This window comes from Giraffa tippelskirchi, chromosome 7, assembly GCF_054371585.1.
Source record: "Giraffa tippelskirchi isolate mGirTip1 chromosome 7, T2T-mGirTip1v1.2.pri, whole genome shotgun sequence".
Classification (NCBI taxonomy): domain Eukaryota; kingdom Metazoa; phylum Chordata; class Mammalia; order Artiodactyla; family Giraffidae; genus Giraffa; species Giraffa tippelskirchi.
Window position 1 is genome coordinate 84,162,033 of NC_137281.1, and position 22,762 is coordinate 84,184,794.

At 43.0% G+C, this 22,762-nt stretch overlaps 1 protein-coding gene across 3 annotated transcripts in view; it reads right to left on the minus strand.

Moving 5' to 3' along the window:
- Window positions 1-5,289: 5,289 nt before the first annotated feature.
- Window positions 5,290-22,762, minus strand: part of LARP6 (La ribonucleoprotein 6, translational regulator) — a 62,489-nt gene continuing 45,016 nt past the window's right edge. For all 3 annotated transcript variants that reach the window (XM_081506342.1, XM_081506341.1, XM_081506340.1), the window contains 2 exons: window positions 11,846-12,056; window positions 5,290-6,848 (listed from right to left, as the gene is read on the minus strand). In XM_081506342.1, the coding sequence (XP_081362468.1) occupies window positions 5,781-6,707 (927 nt within the window). In that variant the 5' untranslated portion in view covers window positions 6,708-6,848; window positions 11,846-12,056 and the 3' untranslated portion in view covers window positions 5,290-5,780. The remainder of the gene's footprint in view (window positions 6,849-11,845; window positions 12,057-22,762) is intronic.

Below are 22,762 nucleotides of genomic sequence, written 5' to 3' on the forward strand. Positions count from 1 at the left end.
ATAACTGCTGTTTGTGTACAGTTACAGTTTGTGTACAAGCCTGTATACCACGACAGGCTTGCTTATGCTCATTCTATAGCTGAGGCCAAACCAGGGCTGTTATGCAGATAGTTGCTCAAAAAGAAATTCTTCCAAGTGAAAGCAGTCCAGTTCATCTGGGGGCTGCATACACACTCCTGAATCGTCCCCCACAACTCCATTTATTCCAGCTCCCAGAGCAACGAGTGGCTGGCATAGCTAGCACTCCTACTCCATTGGCAGCATTTAAAGGACTGTCCATCAGCATGATTCTCAACCTGAGGGATGCTCCACAGGGAGGAAGTTCTCAAGCTGTCACCTGCACGATTGCCTCTCTGCTAAGAGAAGGAACACTTGACGGTATCAGTAGGCGTTGGAAACAAGAAGTCAACATTCCCTGCTGTTTCAATCCTTTCCTTTTTAGAAAGTGAAAGTGGTAGTCGCTCAGTCATGTTCGACTCTTTGCGACCCCATAAACTGTAGCCCACCAGGCTCCTCTGTCCATGGGATTCTCCAGGCAAGAATACTGGAGTGAGCTGCCATTCCCTTCTCCAGGGTATCTTCCCAGCCCAGGGATCGAACCCAGGTCTCCCACATAGCAGGCAGATTCTTTACCATCTGGGCCACCAGGGAAGCCCCTTCCTTCTTAGAGCTTTGCCATTAGTTGCTAGGTATTAATAGCTTTTCCAGCATGTTTACAACTCATAAGGAGACTATGTAGCTGAAAACTACTGGAAAAAACTAGTTCACATTTTAGGGAAAGGATTTAAAAACAATCAATGACCAATGTATCTTCAAAAAGTACTTTCTCATGTGGTTCAGTCCCACATGGCAAAAACCAAACAGAGCCTTTTCAACCCGCCACACCCTGGGGTGATGCAATAGTAAACAAGATACAGGCATGGACATCTTTCTGGATGTGAAGCTGGCCAGCAGCTCAGGTCACCCTACAGTCCAACAGGCTGTGGATCAACCAAGCTAACGATCAGAGACTTCCCTCTAAGATGAAAAGCATGGCAGGAATTTGAAGCAGTTCGTCCCTTATTCTACATTCAGGAAAGGGGCAGCCAGCAATTTTTTAAGTAGGGAAATTATGCAAACAGACTCTCCTTTAGTAAGACGGGTTTGGTGGCACAATGGTGGATAGATTAAAGATGGTGACTGAAGACAGGGAGGAGGGTATATGGATGTAAGTAAGCACGTGGGAAGGGAAAGAGCATGTAAGGAACATTTTAAGGATGGAACTAACAGTTCTGAGTTGTTGATTGAATATGGGAAAAAAATGAAGGTATAAACATGATGACCTCACATTTTTTGAGCATTTACTATGTGCCCATTCACTATGGGCTTCCCTGGTGGCTCAGACGGTAAAGAATCCACCTGCAATGTGGGAGACCTGGGTTTGATCTCTGGGTTGGGAAGATTCCCTGGAGAAGGGAACAGCTACCCACTCCAGTATTCTGGCCTGGAGAATTCCACGGACAGAGGAGCCTGGTGGGCTGCAGTCCATGGGCTGGCAAAGAGTCGGACACGATTGAATGACTTTCACATGTGCAAGATGGTTTGCATATCATGGGAATTGACCCATTTAATTATGACAAATTGGAGGTGGGAATTATCATCCACTTTTCCTGGGACAGGAAACTGAGGCACTAGGATCTGAACTCAGGTTGTCAAAGTCCAGAACCTCCACTTAACACATTGCACAGAGTCTCTTCTCCAGTTTGGGGGACACAGATGACAGTGTTGTCACTGGCTGAGAAAGGAAGTCAGGAGCAGTAGATGTCAGCGTGTGGGTCAGTGGGGATGGGAGGAGGGCAGACAAGGTGACGTTTTCGACATGTGAGGAATCTGGATGTTCTGCCAGCACCTCGGGCTTCCCTGGTGGCTCAGTGGTAAAGAGTCCGCCTGCCAATGCAGATGCAATCCTTGATCTGGAAAGATCCCATGGAGGAGGGCATGGCAACCCAGTCCAGTATTCTTGCCTGGGAAATCCCATGGACAGAGGAGCCTGGCAGGCGACTGTCCATGGGGTCGCAAAGAGTCCGACACAAATGAGCAACCGAACAACAAGCCAGCACCTCAAGTGTTGATGTACAGCAGGCTTCAGGTCCCAATTTGGAGAGGGAGCTGGTTTTCATTAAAAATATGAAACATCTGTAAAAATGCTGTTGGCTGACTTCCCTGGTCAAACTATTCCAGAAAGTCCTGCTATGCTCACAAACAGGAAGCCCATGCCCCAGCTGAAGATTTGGCCAGAAATTTAGGAAGGTCAGGTTCATCAGTAAGGTGCTCAGGGTCTCTGGGCTGCAGAGAGGTCTATGAAGGAGACCACACTCCAACCATGAATAAGGGGGAGGGATCAGTGACTCTGAGACTCTGTCAATTTATCCCAAGTCCTCTCCTTGTTCCATTGAAGCAGTGCTTCTCAACACTGCCCACTCATCAGAATCACCCAGGGAGATTTAAAAACCACTGATGCCCAGGCTGCACCCCAGATCCAGTTAAATCAGACCATGTCAGGGTGGGCACAGGCAGTTTTGAAAAGCTCTTTAGGTGACTCCCATGTGAGACTTGAATTAAGTACCAGAGCACAGGAGGAGGATTCGTCTTTGGAGATGATCAAAGAGCAGGGAAATGACTAACATCTATCAAGTACTTTTCAATTCATAAGAAACTTTCACATACATGGCCTTATGGCCTTTTTTAAGGAGTATCGTCTCGTTATCTACAAGTTGGAAGGGGAAACCATGACTCAAAAAAGAGAAATGACCTGCTCAAGGTCAAACAGTTACTGACTGGAAAAGCCATGACTAGAATCCAGATCAGTGATGTCCATTCCAGAGTTCTTTCATAAGGCCACATAGGGCAACGCCACAGAAGGAAGGCCAAGCTCATCTGTATTCACATAAAAAGGTGAGAGTGTAGGTACTTTTTAAAGTAATAATGATCACAGGAGCAAATCTTAAAACAAGAGCTGCAGCTGTGGCCAGGGCATAAAGGAGCGGGACACCAGGAATGTAGGCAGGTCAGAAATAGCTGGTGAAGTCCAGGTGTCCCGTTGCCAGGGGATGACGGGAAAGACCAGGGAGATGGTGAGTGGGATTGAAGGTAAGAGAGGGGAGCCCAGGGTAGGACCTGGTGCAGCACTGTCCAGAAAGCCTGGTGGCCTGAGCCCCAGATATGAGTCTTGGGCCACCTCAGTTGTAGTGGTGGAAACAGCAAATCTGAGTAATTCCTGAAGGCATTTACCAGTTAATAGGAATTCTGGAAATTTAGGGACACATCATCTTATTAACCAGGTAACAATCACCTGCTAATTTGTATCGAGCTGTATAATTAAAAATACACTTTTTCCATTTTCACAGTGGCCTGAGTTATTATTCTGCCACAGCAGCTTCATGAGTAAAACTGGTATAATAATACTTCATGGAGACACAGAGGATAAATGAAAGGATGTGTCTAGCTAAATGCCTAGCACATGCTGTGCTGTGCTCAGTCGCTTCAGTCATGTCCGACTCTTTGCAACCCCATGGTCTGTAACCCACCAGGCTCCTCTATCCATGAGATTATCCAGGCAAGAATATTGGAGTGGGTTGCTGTTTGCTCCTCCAGGGGATCTTCCCGACCCAGGGATTGAACCCATGTCTTTTGCGTCTCCTTCATTGGCAGGCAGATTCTTTACGACTGTGCCATCCGGGAAGCCTGCCTAGCCCACAGAAGGTGCTGAATACATATTAGCTCCCTTTGTGATTGCTTCTTTTTGGGATGTGCATGGTGAGGTCCCACATGCTGAGTCCCATCTGGTGGTGAAGAGTGTGGGCTCCACAGCCAGACTGCTAGCTTCAAGCCAGCTCTGCCAATCATCTAGTCCTTAAACCTTGGACAAGTTAGTTACCCATGCAGAGCTTCTGTTTCTTCCAGTAGGAAGTAGAAATAACATGTGAACCTTTCTCGTGTGGTGGTTGGGAGGATTAAATGAGATAAAGCATAGAAAGCTCTTGGCATAGTCCCTGGCATCCAATCACTGTTCAATCGTTGTTGACAAATTTCATTAAGGATGACTTGCCTAAAATACCACCAATAGCAAGTGGATTAGCCAATACTGGAATCTAACACAACACTCTTTCTGCTACACTGTGGCAGCTTCCATTGAAAACGAGCTAACACTGATGGAGGACCAACTGCATCTCAAGACACTGACATCAAGGCAAAGCACTTCATAGGGATATTATGAGCCGAGGAGGGATGAGTAACTCTCTTAAGGTCACAGAATCAGTTAGCTGGGAATATGGGAGTCAGACTGTCTGACCTCAAGTCCCACAACCACTGTCTATGCCGGTCACTCTTAAATTCTAGTGTGGATCAGAGTCACCTGGAAGGCTTGCTAAAATTCAGATTACAAGCCCTTCTTCCAGGGATTTTTATGGGTTTTTTTTCTTTCACTTCCGAAATTACAAATGGGTTTTATTCCTAAGAAGGAAATATGGCTCTGATCCCACTACTATAGTCTTAACAACTTGCAAATATACAACAGGGTATTACTAACTACAGTTACCAGACTGGACATTGCATCCCCAGGACTTACGTATCTTATAGCTGAAAGCGTGCACTATCTTTAAAAAATTTTTTATTGGTGTATAGTTGCTTCTCCCAGAGTTTTTGATTAAGTCAGCCTGAGGTAGAGCCTGAGAATTTGCATTCTTAACAAGTTCCCAGATGACATCAATGCTGCTGGTCTGGGCACCACATCTAGAGAATTTGGCCTATACTAAGCTGCCTTTGTTGGGTACAATTCATTGTAATGAGAGATTGTGGTGGTCTACCCTGAATATTCACTAGAAGGACTGATAGCTCCAATACTTTGGTTACCTGATGCGAAGAGCCGACTCATTGGAAAAGACTCTGATGCTGGGAAAGATTGAGGACAGGAGGAGAAGGGGGTGACAGAGGATGAGATGGTTGGATGGCATCATTAACTCAAAGGACATAAGTTTGAGCAAGCTCCGGGAGATGGTGAAGGATCAGGAAGCTTGGCATGCTGCAGTCCATAGGGTGACAAAGAGTCAGGCACGACAGTGACTGAACAACATCTGCAAAAACTCTGCTGATCTCTCAGGCTGCCAGGAGTCCCAAGGAGAGCCCTGGGGCACATTCAGGAACTGTGTCTCTGTTAAGCTCCACGGAGCCTCATGACACCACCCCACACCTTGTCAGATGCACACAGATTCCATTAGGCACAGTCTATGGGTTCAGAGCCAGCACTCCCAGTTAGGTGTTTTATTATTTATTCACTTGACAGGAAACATACATTTGGCCATATAAAACACCATGCTACTGGCTTAATTAGTTGCTGTTGTACAACAGAACTTCTTTGGGCATTCAGGAAGCCCTTGCATGGACAACTGAGGACAGCTCAGTCACTGGAGAGAAGAATCCTGCCCCGAAGAAGAGACCCACTGCCAGGCCTTCTCTGGGCAGCCTCTGTCCCAGAGCCCTCCAGAGCCATTCACACAAGTTGGGCATTATCAAAATAATGGTCATGCTGGGAGGAATGGGTGTTCTGAACTAGAAGATGGTCTTAAAACCAGAGCATACCAGGCAATTCATATATATTACAAATATATAAATTAAGAGGTCTACAGGTATACAAAATCTTTCCAAGGGGACATGAATTTCATTCAATGTCATGCCAGGTATTTGTCAGAACCTTGAAAACAAAGGAGATGTTCAGTGGAGCTGGTATTAAAATTAGAAGGTATTTATACACAGGCCCTGCTCCTCTCGTGTCCACCATGGAACCCTCTGGTGTTGTCAGGGCCTCTGGGCAACCTCAGTACCCCCACAGGTAGCCCGTCTGCAGTCTGCATCTTCCGAGAGAGCAGAGGACTCGCTCGGGGGCTCTTCTCCTGCGGCCCCATCTCGGCTTGACGGCGCCTCCGAACCCAGGGGCTGCCAGAGGGAGTGACGCTGCTGTCCGAGGAATAGTCCGTGGACTTGCGGACGATCTCAGGACTGGCGCTTGTGATCGGCCTCCCTTCTTCGGCCAGTGGGGATTTTCTGGAGACCCCTTTGCGCTGAGCCAAGGGGCTGCTCCAAGGACTTGAGCATGGGGAGGCATTGGGGCTCAGAAAGAGATTCTGATGGCTGGAAGGGCTGAGCTTGTTGGCAACCGCATGTCGCCGGCCAGCCATCGGGGATGTTGGATTGCTCTCAGGGTCGGAGGAGCTGTTGGCGGAAGACTCGTCCCCCATGTACTGCAGCTCCTCAACTCTCCTGTTGAGGGACTTGTTCAGGTGGATGCTTGAGGTGGGTTCTTCGTCCTGGTTCTTCTCTTTGGATGGTTTCTTTTTGGGTGGTTTCATGCCAATCAGGACAGCTTTCATGCTTTCCCTGCCCTGAGACTCTGTGATCATGAACTCGTGGGCTTTGATGGCTGCTTCCACCTCCTCAAACTCCACAATGGCACACTCCTGGGTCCCCACTTGGCTGTACCGGTTGCTGATCCTGCGGATATCAGGGGGCAGCTCTCTCCCTGGTTTGAGGATTCGCACTGACGAGATGACTCCGAAGGTCCCGAAGAGCTTGAGCAGGTGTTCCATCACCTTCTCCTGAACCCTTCCATTCTTCTGGGGGGTGGCCAGGGCCCACAGCTTGGGGGACAGGTAGAGGTCATAGACCAGGAGCATCTTGCTGGGGAGGTTCTCATTGGGAAAGAGTGGGACAGGGGTGGTCCTCCTCACCTTCCGGTGGTCCTCGTTCAACTCAAGGGCCACTGAGTACTTTAAGGCGTGAGCGGTGGTTCTCCAGTCCCGGGTAAGGTGTTTCACCTGAAGAACACAGAGCAAATCGGAAATGGTACCTATTGTCCTTGTCCTCCTGGCATCCTCTATAATCTCCCTCCCTCCTTTCCTTACCCTGGTAACACCAGTATCTGGAATCATACCTGGTGTGTGCTGGCACTCAAAAACCTAGTGAGTGAACGAACACACTTTCTATTAATTATGAACAAGGCAGTATGGTTTAGAGCAGTGATGTCCACCAGATCTTTCTGAGGTGATGGAAATATTCTGTTCTGTGCAAGCTGAGAGGTTAAATCCGAAACAAGTCTATTGGATACAAAATTCCAAGGTCCACCTCTGACTGAATAAGACCTGAAGACTTACTCAATCTCTCAGTACCTCAACTTTCTCATTTGTAAAATGGAGATATTAATATTGCCTACCTCATAGAACTGTCATAAGAATTAAGTGAATAGAGAAATATATACATATTTACACCCAGATACACATTTATATAAAACTTAGGGTAGTGTCCAGCTCACAGAGTACTCAATAAATATTATGTGGTATCCATATTTCAGATAGTACATGCTACCATTTTGACAGGATCTGGAGATTTTAACATTCGAATCCTTCTCTGAAGTGATATGTCTGCATTTAATACACAGAAATTGCCAAAAGATCTTTCAATAAATATCTCCTGAAAATGATGTGGTCTGTTTAGACTGGGAATTAAATACTACTTGGGTGTCAAGGAGAATGATAAAACAGTCCCTCACTCCTCTTCTTTTAGTGGAAATTGTGTGTATCAGTGCTACAGCCCAGGGAAGCTATATTTATACTGTAAAACAGTAATTTTCGAGAGGCCCACTTCCGGTAAAGGGAATGCCATGAAGAATGAGTCATCCCAAAGAACCAGTGGAGGTGGGTGGGGCTGGTAACCTAAGCCAGTGCAAGACAGTGGGCAGAGGCACCCTGACTCAAACAGAAACTTCCCAGAATGAAGAAGGGAGGGCTCCCAAACAGGGCAGGTGTGGGAACTGGTATTGCCAAGCTCCTGTGGAAAGGGCACTCTCCACGGTTCTGTGGTCTCTGGGTGAAACGGCCCAGACTGGGGCTTGGGGTTCGGGAATCACGAGTCACCTACACACAGACTCAGGGCTGATCACTGTGGCACGAGCCAAGGGCAGAGAGAAGCAGATCCAGGCAAAGGGTTGGACTTCAGGTGGACAGAGTCAATGAGGGACCCAGAAAACGTGAAGATGACCGAGGAACAGTTCTGGGTCATGGGACACCCACACAGTGGCTCTGTGGGGGTGGAACACAGGAGAGCCTTTTCCATTGCTGGTCAGGGAGGGAGCACGCAGGAGAGGAGGGGAAGATTGGGCAAGGAGTGTTGGGGGAGGCCAAGGCAACCTGGACTTAGAGGGCTGGAGAAGCTGCTGGAAGACCCTGGCCAATCCAGAGAGAAGCAGGACCCAACACCTGCTGCTCAAAGCCAGTAGTCAGGGCCACTAGAAAACCTCAGTTAGGACCAAGCATCCCAGGCCTGGGTCTGTGAGCCTGGAGAAGGAGTGTCCAGGTACAACCTGAGAAGAGGAACCAGGCAGCTGCCATCTTTGTGCAATTACTAGAGCTTTGTAAGACTTTCTGAAACTCGGTGATTGCCCTGTTAGCTACCTTTGTAATGCATGTGCATATTAAGTTGCTTCAGTCATGTCTGACTCTTTGCGACCCTATGGACCATAGCCTACCAGGCTCCTCTGTCCATGCGATTTTCCAAGCAAGAATACTGGAGTTGCCATGCCCTCCTCCAGGGGATGTTTCCAACCCAGGGATTGAATCTGCATTTCTTACATCTCCCACGTTGGCAGGTGGGTTCTTTACCAGTAGTATCACCTGGGAAGCCCCTACCTTTGTCATATATGCTTCCTATTATGATTAGCAAGAAATCTTTTAGAATGAAAAAGGTCTTTGCTGTCATTTTGGAGGTGTTGGGGAGTTTGTGTCTATTCTGAAGCCAGTTTTCAACAGAGAACTCTCCTAAACAGATCCAGTTAAGTGGCAGCTTAAAAGTGAAACAAAATACAAGTCAAGTGCATCACTCAGTTGTGTCTGACTCTTGCGACCCCACGGACTGTAGCCTGCCAGGGTCCTCTGTCCTTGGGATTCTCCTGGCAAGAATACTAGAGTGGGTAGCCATGTCCTTCTCCAGGGGTTCTTCCCAACCCAGGAACTGAACGCAGTTCTTCTGCACTGCAAGCAGATTCTTTACCAACTGAGCTACGTGGGAAGCATGAAACAAAATTAGGCTCACTTTAAGAGTCCCTGTGGAGGAAAAAAAGGAAGGTACAGGATGATTCCACTGGTTGCTCCATTTTGGGGTCCCCCACAAACACTTTCCATGTGAGGGCTTGCTCACTGTTCTCTGGACATGTGTGACACTGTGATTTATACTAAGAAATATATTTATTTGGCGTTCATCCCTGGTACTAGCACTGAGTTCCTAAGACCTTTGTAAATTTCTGAGTGATAAGAGTACAAGAAGGAGCTTCCCAGAGAGTGCAGTGGTAAAGAGTCCACCTGCAGTGCAGGAGACTCGGGTTCGATCCCTGGGTCAGGAAGATCCCCTGGAAAAGGAAATGGCAACCCACTCCAGTGTTCTTGCCTGGGAAACCCCAAGGATAGAGGAGCCTGGCTACAGTCCATTGGGTCCCAAAAGGGTCGGAAGTGACTCAGTGACTAAACAACAACAAAAACAACAACAAAAACAACAACAAGAGCACAGGAGCATCTTTTGTTCTAATAAGGTGACTCTGGGTGGGCTCTTGGATGGGGTGGGGCTGGTCACCAGAAAGACCAGTCATGATTTGAAGCTTGCAACTGTTAGCCCTGCCTGCCATTCTCCAGAAAGGGGAGAGCGGCAGGAACTGCAGTTATAATTGATCATGACTACTTGATGAAGGCCCAATAAAAATTCCAAAAGCACAGGGTTGGAGAGATTCTAGGCTGGTGAACATATCCAACCTACCAGGAGGGTGTCATAGCCCTATTCCATGGGGACAGAAACTCCTACACTCAGGGCCCTCCCAGACTCTGCCCTATGTGTCTCTGCATCCGGAGGTTCATCTGTATCCTTTACCTTATTCTTTAATAGACTGGTAAATGTAATTAAGCTTTTTCCTAAGTTCTGTGCGCTGTTGCAGCAAATAATCAAAGCCAAAGGGTCATCAGAATCTCTGATTTGTAGCCGGGTTGGACAGAAGTTGTGGATTCTGGAGATGTACTACTTGTGATTGGCACCTGAAGATGGGTACAGAATCCTTAACCTGTGGGACCTGATGCTATCTCGAGGTAGATGGTGCCAGAACTGAGTCAGACCACAGGAGATCCAGCTGGTGTTGCAGAATTGCTTGGTGTGGGGTAACTTCCTTCACATCTGGAGGCAGAAGTACTGTGAGGAGGCAGAGTAGGCTTTTCTTCATAGCCTGAAATGCCCCTTCCCTTCTCCTATACCTTGAAAACTCCTCCTCATCCTCCAAGATCCTATTTCAATGTCACCAATTCTGGGAAGACTTCTCAATCTTCCAAGCAGGGTTAGCTGTTCTGATCAATTAGCTCCAAATAGTACTTTGTTCTTTCTGTTCCAGGTTGATGGTCTATTGTGATTACACTGATGGTGATCTCTTGATGTGACCTATTGATGGTCATATTGTGATCCTTCACTGGTCTCTCTCTCTGATTGGACTTTGCCAGGGCACGGAGAATGCCAGATTCATTTTGTATATCCTATGCCTAACATAGCACTCAGCATATAGAATGAATATGTTTGGTGAATGAATAAAGGAAAGAGATCAAGAGAAGAGGGTAGAGAATTCTAACAGGCAAGGCAGAGAAGAACTCTGGGAGGAAAGCCCTCCTCCAGAGCTCTCTAACCAAGTACACCGGCAACATGGGCTGGGACCCACTCGTTACACATCCCGTTATGCAACAGGCCGTATGGGCTTTTTCATTTTAGTAAATACACTTCCCCCAAGGGAGACACCGAGTTCTTACTCCAACTGGCCTGTCAACTCATCAACAAGTAGGAAATGCACAAGCCAGTTGCTGCATCTACACAGCAGAGAAATAGATGAGGATGTTGGCATCACACAGCAAAGGTGGCTGGAGTCTTGGAGAAGGCCCATCTCCCAGAGCTCCCTCCACCTCTTATTTACTCAGTTCCACAAATGAAAAGCTTAGATTTCGTATATTTCTAGGCCTGGTAGCTGAAGTTCCAATACTTTGGCCACCTGATGCGAAGAAGCAACTCATTGGAAAAGACTCTGATGCTGGGAAAGATTGAAGGCAAAAGGAGAAGAGGGCGGCAGAGGATGAGATGGTTAGATAGCATCACCAACTCAATGGATATGAAGTTGTGCAAACTCCAGGAGACAGTGAAGGACAAGGAAGCCTGGCATGCTGCAGTCCACAGGGTTGCAAAGAATTGGACAAACTTAGCAACTGAACAACGTCAAGGCCTGGTAGGTGTCTCTCAAGGCCTCTGAGTCCCCCTGTCCTGACAAAGCATCCTCCTGGCCACCCACTTGCCCAGCAAGAGTTCTTGAACTTTGCTAAGAACAAGTAATGTCATGTCATAACTGCTACCAGCTGAGATTTATCTCAATACCCAGGACCCTTTCAATAGTGTAGGAGGACATTCTTTTCTATTTATTTATTTGGTTGTGTAGGGTCTTAGTTGCAGAGCACAGGCTTAGTTGCCCAGTGGCATGTGGGATCTTAGTTCCCCAACCAGGAATTGAACCTGTGTCCCCTGTAATGAAAGGCAGATTCTTAACCACTGGATCATCACGGTAGTTTCTGGGAGGACATTCTTAATAATGATCCTAAATCCCTTCTCTTGATTATTTTTTCCCTGTTTTTCAGGGCTCAGAGGAAATAAAAAGTTGTTAGTTATCAGGTTTCAAGGGGGTAAAAAATATTTAGAACCACAACCCACAGCACCCCTGAAATCCTCAGAGCAGCTTCTGAGAAGGAAGCCTCACCTTTTTGAAGGATGTGAGTAGCTTGACACTCACATATCCCAGCTTGTTCCTCCTCACGTGCTTTAGCAGGAAGGCGTCCTTCTCCAGGTTTTCATCAGAAAAGTAGAATTCAATCTGGTCCACCAGCTTCTTGATTAACTCCTCGTCCGGGGGCTGCCACTCCTGCTCCAGGTCATCCCGCTCATTCTCGCCCCCGCTTGTCGTGATGCCACTGAGACCAGAAGGGACATGACGTGTTAGGGGTTGAACTCTTATCTCCCCAAGTTTCATATGTTGAAGTCTCAACCCCCCGATATGTCAGAGTGTGATGATATTTGGGAAAAACATCTTGCAAATGTAATCAGTTAAAGGATGAGATCATACTAGAGTTGGGGGGTGGGCCCTAATCCACTCACAGAGTAGGGAGAATACCGTGTGAGGATGAATGAAGGCCAAGGTCGGGGAGTGTCTAAGATTGCCAGCAAACCATCAGAAGTTAGGGGACAGGCCTGCACAGACCCTTCCCAGCACCTCAAGAGGTAGCGAGCCCCTGCTGACATCTTGATCTTGGACTGCCAGCCTCCAGAACTCTGAAGCAATACATTTCTGCTGTTCTAAGCCACGCAGTTTGTGGCTCTTTGTTAGAGTGGCTGCAGGAAACTGTAATGGCTCATATCTGAACTGGACTCCTCAGAGGTGAGAATCCCATGGCCACAAAGGGATAGAGTTTGCCCCTAACTAGCTAAGAAATCAAGTTTTTGTTTAACCGTCTATTAACATTTATGTTGTTCTGCTGCTGACAGCATGCTTTTCATATACATTGCTTATTCTTCTCTCCCCACGCCACCCCACAAATCCCTATTTCTACAAGACTGTTTAGCAGAGTGACTAAGAGTCCTGGGGTTCTAGAGTTAGGCTGCCTGAGTTTGAATCCTGACACCAACATTTATTAGCTGAGTCAACTTCGGCAAGGAACTCCACCGCCACACCTCAGTACTATGAGCTGTAAATCGGGATTCACGATGATCACTTTCTTGATAGCGTTGTATGAAGATTAATTAATTTATGGAAATATCTATGAATACCCTGACAGCTCAGTAAGTGATACATTCATTTATTCAGTCATAAGTGCCAGATAAAGGATTAAAATTCAAATTTTCTGTCTCCAAAGTCAGCTCAGATGATACTTTCCATATTTTACTGGGACACTGCATAGAATCTGGAAACAATCTCATTCACTGGGGCCCCTCTAAATGAATCCCTTTCCCCAGCAGCTCTACCTGGACACACTTCCTCTCCCTCTCTCCAAGAATATTAGGACAGGAGGACTAGGCAAAGAAGTACTGGGGCAAAGCTTTCTTAAGAAGGCCAATATTTCACGAAGAGACTACAAAATCTTCGTAATATTTTAAGGAATTTCTGGTTATCCACATCATAGTTGACGCCATTATTAGAAGTTATCAAAAGTGAGTTCTCTTTTGTATATTTAATTACCAAATTATAAACACTGTATTTATAATTCAATACAAAGGATTGATTAAAAATTACTTCCAGAGAAAAGAAAAAGAACTGCTTATCTTTGTGGCAGTTTGATGTCTAGTAACATTAACCATCAGACCCAGGACTTCCGTCAACATGTTCTGAGCAGAGAGAGCATCTCTTGGGACGGAGGCACATACCTAATCCCCCTAAATCATCCCAGTCTTTCTAAAGCACTCAAGGCACTCGCAGTGTGTTAGGAGAACTTGCCAGACTCCCCAGCGGGCTTGGTAGGTGCACGCATGCTCAGTCGCTCGGTTGTGTCCGACTCTTTGTGACCCCGTGGACTGTAGCCTGCAAGGTTCCTCTGTCCATGGGATTTTCCAGGCAAGAATACTGGAGTGAGTTGCCATTTCCGTCTCCAAAAGGGCTTAGAGAGTTCAAATAAATAATCAACCAATTAAAAATGGGGCTCGTAAAGTAAAAGAATCTATGAATGTGACAGTTGATAGTCAAAAAAGACTCATACACATAAGTCCTTCAACTTCAGTAAAATTTTCACTGGCTCACAACCTTAAAAAAAAAAAAAGCAATTGTGTAAGAGTCAAAATGAGAACAAAAATCAAATATTCTGGCAAGAGAGGAAAAAACTAAATAAATCTCTCAATTTTTCAAATTCAGAAATTATATTTAGCATAAAATACAGACATTGGTTGATTTTAAAAATGAAGTGTTTTGTTTATTTGCCTGTAGATAGTTTGGAAGTGGCTTTTTAAAATACCTTACTGATGTCACAAGACAAATGTGTACATGTGTAAAGAAGGAAAAACAGAGAGACTAACTTTAAGAGTATGTTTTTTAGAAAGGCTTATTAAAAATGTGATAATAAACTAGGAGCATACATTAAGGCAGCCCATTAGAGACAATAGGGCAAGTGCAACTTAAACAGATAAGCTGAATATTTTAGAAGTCCTAAAGGGTACCTGTGGCAGACACCAGTCTGACTCACCTGACATTTAATAGCAAACTCTTTCTCACTTACCCTCCTTTACTATGGAGGCTATAAAAACTAAATGCTCACTTTCCCGTCTCTCTTACACACGGCAGCCATTTGTCACGTTATGGCCAATAACATACCAGTGAACATCTCTTGGCCTTGTTCCTTCCCCTTTTATCTGTTTTGAGTGTGGATGTAATGGTTGGAGCAACAGCAGCAATTTTACTACCATAAGGAAAAGGCCAAGAGAATCAGCTTGGTCTGGTTTATTTTCATTATTGGTTTTCTGACATTACCAAGTTACTGAACCAACTCATATAACTACCTACTTGCAGAATTATTATTATAAGAGAAATATAAAATTCTATCTGTTTAATTCACTTGTTAGTTGGTTTTCTCCTACTTACAGCCATATACTAGGATAGTAAACTACATTGAGAAAAGAGGTTTTCAAAACATGCCACAGAAAAAGTATCTCTGGGACAATGAAATGAAAAAGGTAATGCAAGATGGAAAGATAAATTTTCATTTTAGAGAAAGTTTATGCCCTAGACAACAGTTAAAATAGAGGTTGAATATACCAGGCAAACTAACTACAAATGCATAGGAAATTCTGGGCCCAGCTGACAAGGGAGACAATAAGTAGCAGGGAATGTGGTGATGTGTGCAATAATGACCAGCAAAGAGTTGTGGGTGGACTCAGGGGTATGAGCAAAATGACCAAAGTTATGACAAATGGCTAATATCAGAGGTGACCAGACCATCAAAAGGACCCGCAGACCAAGAATTCCTACTCCCAAACCACAGCAGTTGATGCTATTACTAATAAAATAAAACACAGCAAATAAAACATAACGGAAGGAAGATGATGCAACTTCTCCGTTTCTTCAGTGCCTAGATCTTCCCATTCTTCCCAAGGTCATTATTCCCATGGGAAGACTTTATTCTCTGCAGATGATTCTACCTCCAACTTGATTGAGAAAATAAAATTCATCCAATCAGATTGCTCAGGGCTTCCTCAAGCTTATCTGCATATCTGGAAGTCCACCAAAAAATTCATTTGCTCTATCTGGGTGCCTTTTCTCCGTCTTAGTCTCCTGCCCCTGGCTATAGGATGGGACACAGTTGGTCACCTTCTTCTTGACAGTCTCCCTCTGGACTTATATGAGTTGTTCTTTTCTAGTTTTTCTCCCCATTTGACTGCCCTTTCAGGTTTATCTTTCTCCTCCCATTTCTAAATGCAGGTATTCCCCAAGGATCTTTCCTTGGTTCTTCATCCCCTGGCAATCTCCACACTTCAGCTGCTGGTTGGGTCATCTGATTCAAGTCTGCCTCTCCTCCCACTCCTTCATCCTGCTCTCACTGAAGTCCACTCCTCAATTCCCAACTGCCAGCTGGATGTTTCCATGTGGCTAGGCCGATATTGCTTCAACATCAATATACCCAGAATCAAACTGTCACCTTCTGCAGAACTCAGCCTCAGGTAGGACTGAGCCTACGCCTGCTCACCAGGAGACATTCTACATGGACAGCTCATCTTATTTTCATACAGTCTCTCAGTACATAATCCATAATGTGTTGGGAGGTGACTCCCAGGTTATTTGCACCTGGTGAGCAAGTAACCAGAAATGCCAGAGCAGGTGGGCAGTACTGGGAGGTGATAGAAAAACCCCTGTATGAGTGCAGAGGTGAGCTGCTTGTACTCAGAGGACCCTTTCCTCTGCATGGGTGCTGTCAGGAGCAACTGTGCATCTCCCAAGGGGAATCATGGAAGCGCAGGAAAGCCTAGTGTAAATATGGGAGCCTGCTGCACTGTTTCCTGGTTCTTGTGACAGCCTTTGAACACAAAAGACCATGTATCCTTCACAAACATTAAAGTAGTTCATAGTCTTTATACAGGAACATTGGCAACTTTTTAATCATTGTGCAACGATCCTGTAATAACCATGTTATCTTCCCTCCCAAACTGTCCCACCACTTTCCCTATGCTCTCTTCTGTGTGCTTAGACTCAAAACCTAAGATGCATTTTTCAGCTTTCTCTTCTGCCCCCAAATTGAGTCGTTATCAAGTGTTGATTTTATTCTGCAGTGTCTCCCATCTGTTCTCTCTTTTTCATTCCAACTGTTCTCATTACTTTTCCCTTGGGCCCTATTAATAGCTTATAAAAATAATTCTTAAAATTAAAGTAATACACATATATATAGGAAAAATAGTAGAGAACCTGGAGAGAAAACAACAATCTCCCACTCCCCCCTTTCCTAGATGCAACCTCTGTTCAACCATTTAATTTCTGTAAGAGCTCCTTATAGTTCTATAAGTTTACAGCTCTACATATCACTTGGCAACTTCCAAAGTTCTCTGTTCATGTCCTATTATACAAAATAAGGCTTTGGGGGGTCAAAGCCTCCTCTTCCAACTTTTAAATTTTATGCTATTTTTGTTTTTTTCTATTAGCCTTCCCTGTGTTTTTAAATAATATACTTAAAATTCTGTTTCTTATTCCACCAACATTAAAAAATATTTCTCAATTCCTCATAACATATGATATGCATATTATTATCCCTCCTTTTCCTTCATCTCTTCTTACATTTCCAACTTCCAAAATTTTATCAGATGTGCCTTTATTTCCTAATGTCATGCTTCTTAATATTTACTGTCTCTTCCAGAACTACTATTTCATGCTTTGTCTATAGTTAGTAAACACTTAAAAGTCAATCAGTTGTAAGTTATTATTAATATTATGACTATATAAACACTGGTCACCACAGGGAGAAGGCATCTGCTAAGATTACACTTCTTTTCTTAAAATACTGTTAGTTGGCTGACTACATCTATTATTTTCGCTCATATTTTGTCTTTGAATGTAAATCAAAGGCATGCGAAGAGATTTCCTTGACATTATCTTCTAACCTTTTCCAGTGAATTTTAAAATTTCAGTAATTATTTAGTCTTTAAATTTTTTTTATTTCTTCAGACTGTTCCTTTTTAAGAGCATCCTGTTTTCACATGTATGTCTTATTTTATTTCTCTTTTTTAAATTGGAGTATAATTGCTTTACAATGCTATACTGGTTTCCGCTGTACAACAAGGTGAATCAGCCATATGTAAACATATATTCCCTCCCTCTGGGGTTTCCCTCCCACCCTCTCCCCAACTCACCCCTCCAGGTCATCTCAGAGCACTGAGCTGAGCTGTCTACGCTATACAGCAGCTTCCCATTCACTGTCTATTTTACACATAGTCCTGTTGCTGTTTCGTGGATACAATATCTTAAATTCTCTCAGGGTACTAACTGGAGTATATGTAATTTTTAACAGTCTCCTTTGTTTTCCACAGTGCTGCCTGTATATCCTCTGGGGTCAGTTTTCCCATTTAATTTTCATGTCATGGGCTTCCTTCACATGACAGTTAAACAAGTCATCTTTTTCTTTAAAAAATTTTTTTTAATTAACTTGTTTTATAATAGTATTAGATTAGAATTTAGAAAATTTGTGAAAATAGCATAGAATTCCCATATATCCAACACCAGAATTCTATTATTATCTTGCATTAGTATGGTACAGCTAATGAACTAGTACTGATACATTATTATTAGAGTCCATACTTTATTCAAATTTCCTTAGTTTTTACTTGATACCTTTTTTTGTTTCAAGATTCCATTCCATGTTACATTTAATCACTGTGTCTCTTTTCTCTTGTCTATGACACTTTCTCAGACTTTCCTGTTTTGATATCCTTGACACTGCTGAGGAGTACTGGTCAGGTATATTGTAGAATGTCCCTCAATTCAGATTTGTCTGATATTTTTCTCATGCTTAGACCGGGGACATGAATTTTTGGGAAGAGGGTCACAGATGTAAATTTCCATTCTCATCACGTCATATGGTACATACTATCAACATGACTGATTCTTGTGGATGCTGACCCTGATCACCGGACTGAGGTAGTATTTGTCAGGTGACTCCACTGTAAAATGACTCTTTTTTCTCCCTTTCCATACTGTACACCTTGGAAAGAAGTCCATATATAAGGAGTATGGAACTATGGTTCCATACCTATTCATTTTGAAGAATGAAGGGCTAAGGTGTGCAGGCTCCTCTCGCTGTATACTCCTACTGCTTTTCTTCCTTAGGTGGCTCTACATATGTGGGTGGGGCATGCCAAATGGAAGACTTTGCTTCAGAGTGAGCAGGAAGAGAATCATTAAGTAGGAGCCTTATAACAGGTGCCAGCTCTACCTTAGCAGCCCTAGATCACCACGTAGTTCATTCAATTCCTTTAGAAAATTATCCGGTTTCTTTTTCCCTGGGAAGTAAAGGGCATGTTTCTTGCTATCTTTCACTGACAAGCAGAGAGACTGGGCAACTGTTCTAAAGGAAGAATTTAAATTACCTCCCATATATCAGCAGCCCTTTTCACTGTTGCATCCTCTGCATACTTCCCTACAACAGCCTTTCTAGGGTTCTCCCCACCTCCTTCCACTTCCTGTTGTATTTTGGACAACAGTCTCTTCTATTTTGTGTTTTATTATATGTTTTCAAGAACAGCTATAAAATACCACTGCTCTGCATTAATACTAATAATTTTTCTATTTCTTATTAAATAAAAGCACAAATCCTTAGCTCTTTATTCAATTCACTTAGAATCTGGCTGTAGCCAGCTTCCAAATTTACTTCTGTCTACTTTCATGCAGATCCTTTGAAGCAAATAAAAGACTTATAGTTCCCTGTAAGTAACACAAGGTTTCTGGATTCTATGCCTTGTGCATGCAGCTCCCATCTCCGTGAATATCCCTCTCTCTCAGGTCTGAATCCTAGCCACACATCAAGATCCATCTCAAATGCAACTCTCCCAGGAAGAAAACAATTTCAACTTCTCCAAGTACTTGTGTCTACTTGTATTAGAGCCACTTGTGTGCGTATCTTATTAGTGCCCTGAGCCCTAAGTTCTGGGACGGTAGGATTCATATTGATTTTTCTCATTCTACCCAGAGTCTTGCACATAGCAGAAATTTAAAAAGCATCACCAAGGTAAGATGAATTGTTTTCGTATAGGCAAATCACTTGTCAGGATTCTTTTAGAGATAAAGTATGGTTCCCAGTGAATATGTCATTAGTGGATTTCACTGTGAAAAAGTTTTATGTTTACGTCATTGTTTTGCTTTAAATAAAGCATTATAAATTGGAAGTGGTGATGAGTTCTTATGACTGCAAACCTGCTAGAAATGGAAACAAAGCATAGAAATAAAGGATACATTTTAAACAGATAACTGGGCTGCACAGACCAGTGGTGAAATATTTATTATATTTGTAAACTATTTGGAGGAACAAGGGCAGCGTAAAATCTCCAAGGCTGATTTTCTCAAAAAATCTCAAGCTACTTTGGATGTTAATTGAGTGGTTAATCAAATGATACCTTACAAAGGAAAATAGCCGAACTAAAACGGTGGAGCAATGAGCTCCTCCTAAGACTTTCAATACAGAAAAGATTTCTTGGGCTCATTGTCTATCCTTGTGGAGAGTCTAATATGTGGTGGTTGAGTCACCAAGGCCAGGAAAATAATGGACAGCAATATGGAACACAAAGGAGAAAATAACATTTATGAAATCATTATCAGTATCATTATGTGACGTTCCTTTTAACTTGCCTCTCGAAAAAGATAGTGAATCTGAAAAGGTTCAAAAAGGCAACTAAATTGATAATTCAATTTAAAAACACGAGGGAAGATTCAAAAGACAGAAGTTCAAAAAGACAGACTGAAAACATATATAGGATATACAGGAACATACCAACTCTGGAAAAGGCATCACGAGAATAAATACATTTTGGATGCCACTAGCAGAGGCTCCAGGGCTTCCCTGGGGGCTCAGATGGTAAAGAATCTGCCTGCAATGTGGGAGACCAGGGTTTGATCCTTGGGTTGGGAAGATCCACTGGAGATGGAATGGCTCCATGCTAGGTATGGCTGGTCCATGGGTTCCTACATATTTATTACAGAGATCATGACCTTCCTTCCTCTCTAATCCCGTCTTCTGCTATGCTGTTCTGGCATATTTCCTAGGGCCTAGGAGAAGGCAATGGCACCCCACTCCAGTACTCTTGCCTGGAAAATCCCATGGATGGAGGAGCCTGGTAGGCTGCAGTCCATGGGGTCGCACAGAGTCAGACACGACTGAGGTGACTTAGCAGCAGCAGCAGGAAAAGTATAGCAAGTGAATGTCTCTCCACGTGTAAATAATGGTTTGTGGTACGGAGCAGAGATAATGTATACAAGGTACATAGTTACAACCTTGGCACACAATTGGCATTAATAAATGAAAGATTCTATTAACATCACCTAGAACAGGGAAAAGACAGCCTTGTACAATGGCCCTGAAACATCACAGAGAGAAAGAAACCTAGATGGTTTTGTTTGTTAAATGAAGGGCAGGTATGCTCAGTGGTTTTATTATTCATAGTGCTATTTAGTATTATATTTTATATCATTTTTATATACTGTAATACAAGGCAAATAAGTAAATGTTGTAATGTTATCAAGAATCAGATTTTCCATATAAAAAACAAAAGAAATAAAGCAAAAACCCTGAAATGTTAAATCTGAATTGGAATTATCAATATAAACTTATATGTTAAAAATATATTTCCTAGCTCTATTGAAAGGAATTGAAAGCAATGATGCCCAGTAGAGATTAGCACTTTTAATTCCAGGCCTTGGTTTCTAAACACTTCCCACCTAGTATTTGAAAAAACAGGGATTCCTGTGGAAATGGATACATATCATGACAAAAGTATAAATTAAGCGTAGAATATCTAGTATCAGAAAGCAAAGAAGACACACAGATGGCCAACAGGCACATTAAAAAATGCTCAGCATCACTACAGGGACATACAAATCAAAACCACAACAAGATATTACCTAACAGCTGTCATAATGGCTATTATCAAAAAGACAACATCCTCATGCACCACTGCTGGGAATGTAAGTTGGTGCAGCCACTATGGAAAACAAGATGGAGAGTCCTTAAAAAATAAAAATAGAACTTCCATATGATCTACCAATTCTACTCCTGAGTATTTATTTGAAGAAAATGAAAATATTAATTATAAAAGATATATCCACCCCTATGTTCACTACAGCATAATTTAAAATAGCCAAGATATGGAAGCAACCTAAGTATTCATAAACAGATGACTAGATAAAGAAGATGAGGAATACACACACACACATTGATTGAATATTGTTCAATCATTAAATAAAAAGAATAAAATCTTCTCATTTGCAACATGAATGCAACTAGAGGGTATTTGCTAAATGAAATAAGTCAGACACAGAATGACACACACTATATGATTTCACTTATATGTAGAAGCTAAAAAACAAGTGAACAGACAGAACAGAACAAAGCAAGATTCAGAGAGCAAACTGGTGTTTGCAGGGGAGGGGGCAGAGAAGAAGAGAAACGGGTGAGGGAGATGAAGAGGTACAAACTTTCAGCTGCAAAATAAATGAGTCACGGGTATGAAATGTCCAGCATGGGGAATATAGTCAATAACTATGTAATATCTTTGTTTGGTGAGAGATGATAACTAGACTTAAGTGGTGATCATTTTGAAATGTTCAGAAGCACTGAATCACTATAATCACTGTGTAACAGGAAATAACATAGTGTTGGAGGTTGATTATACTTCAAAAGCAAACTAACAAAGTCAGAAAAAGAAATTAGATTTGTGGTTACCAGGGGCAGAGGATGGATGAGAGAAGGGGGGAGCTGGATGAAGGTGGTCAAAAGGTAACAAACTTCCAGTTATAAGATAAATTAGTACGAGAGATCTGATATACAACATGATAAATATAATTAACACTGCTGTATGTTACATATGAAACATGTTAAGAAAGTAAAGCCTAAGAGTTCTCATCACAAGGAAAAAATTATTTTCTATTTATTTAATTTTGTATATATATGAGATGACGGACATTCACTAAACTTACTGTGGTAATCATTTCACGATGTAAGCAAGTCAAACCATTATTTTGTACACCTTATACTTATACAATGCTGTAGTCAATTATATCTCAATGAAACTGGAAGAAAAATATACTTAAATAAACTTTAAATAAAATAAATGAGGGGGAAAAAATAAACAGGGGGAAAAGGAAAGGAAGTGCTTATTTCTTCTTGTCTCTTTTTTTTGTTTGTTTATTTGCTTTTTATTTTTAATTGCAGGATAATTGCTTTACAATGTTGTGCTGGTTTCTGCCATACAACAACATGAATCAGCCATAAGTATATGTCCCCTCCCTCTTGAATTTCCCTCCCACCTCCCCATCTGCTTGCCTCTTTAAGAGGAACACTTGTTCAATCCCAGATGATCAGGGAGAGCTCTATTTTACATAAGAATGTCAGCTAATCAATGTACCAAGAATGATAAAATGAGAAAATCATCAATGTGTAATTTCCAA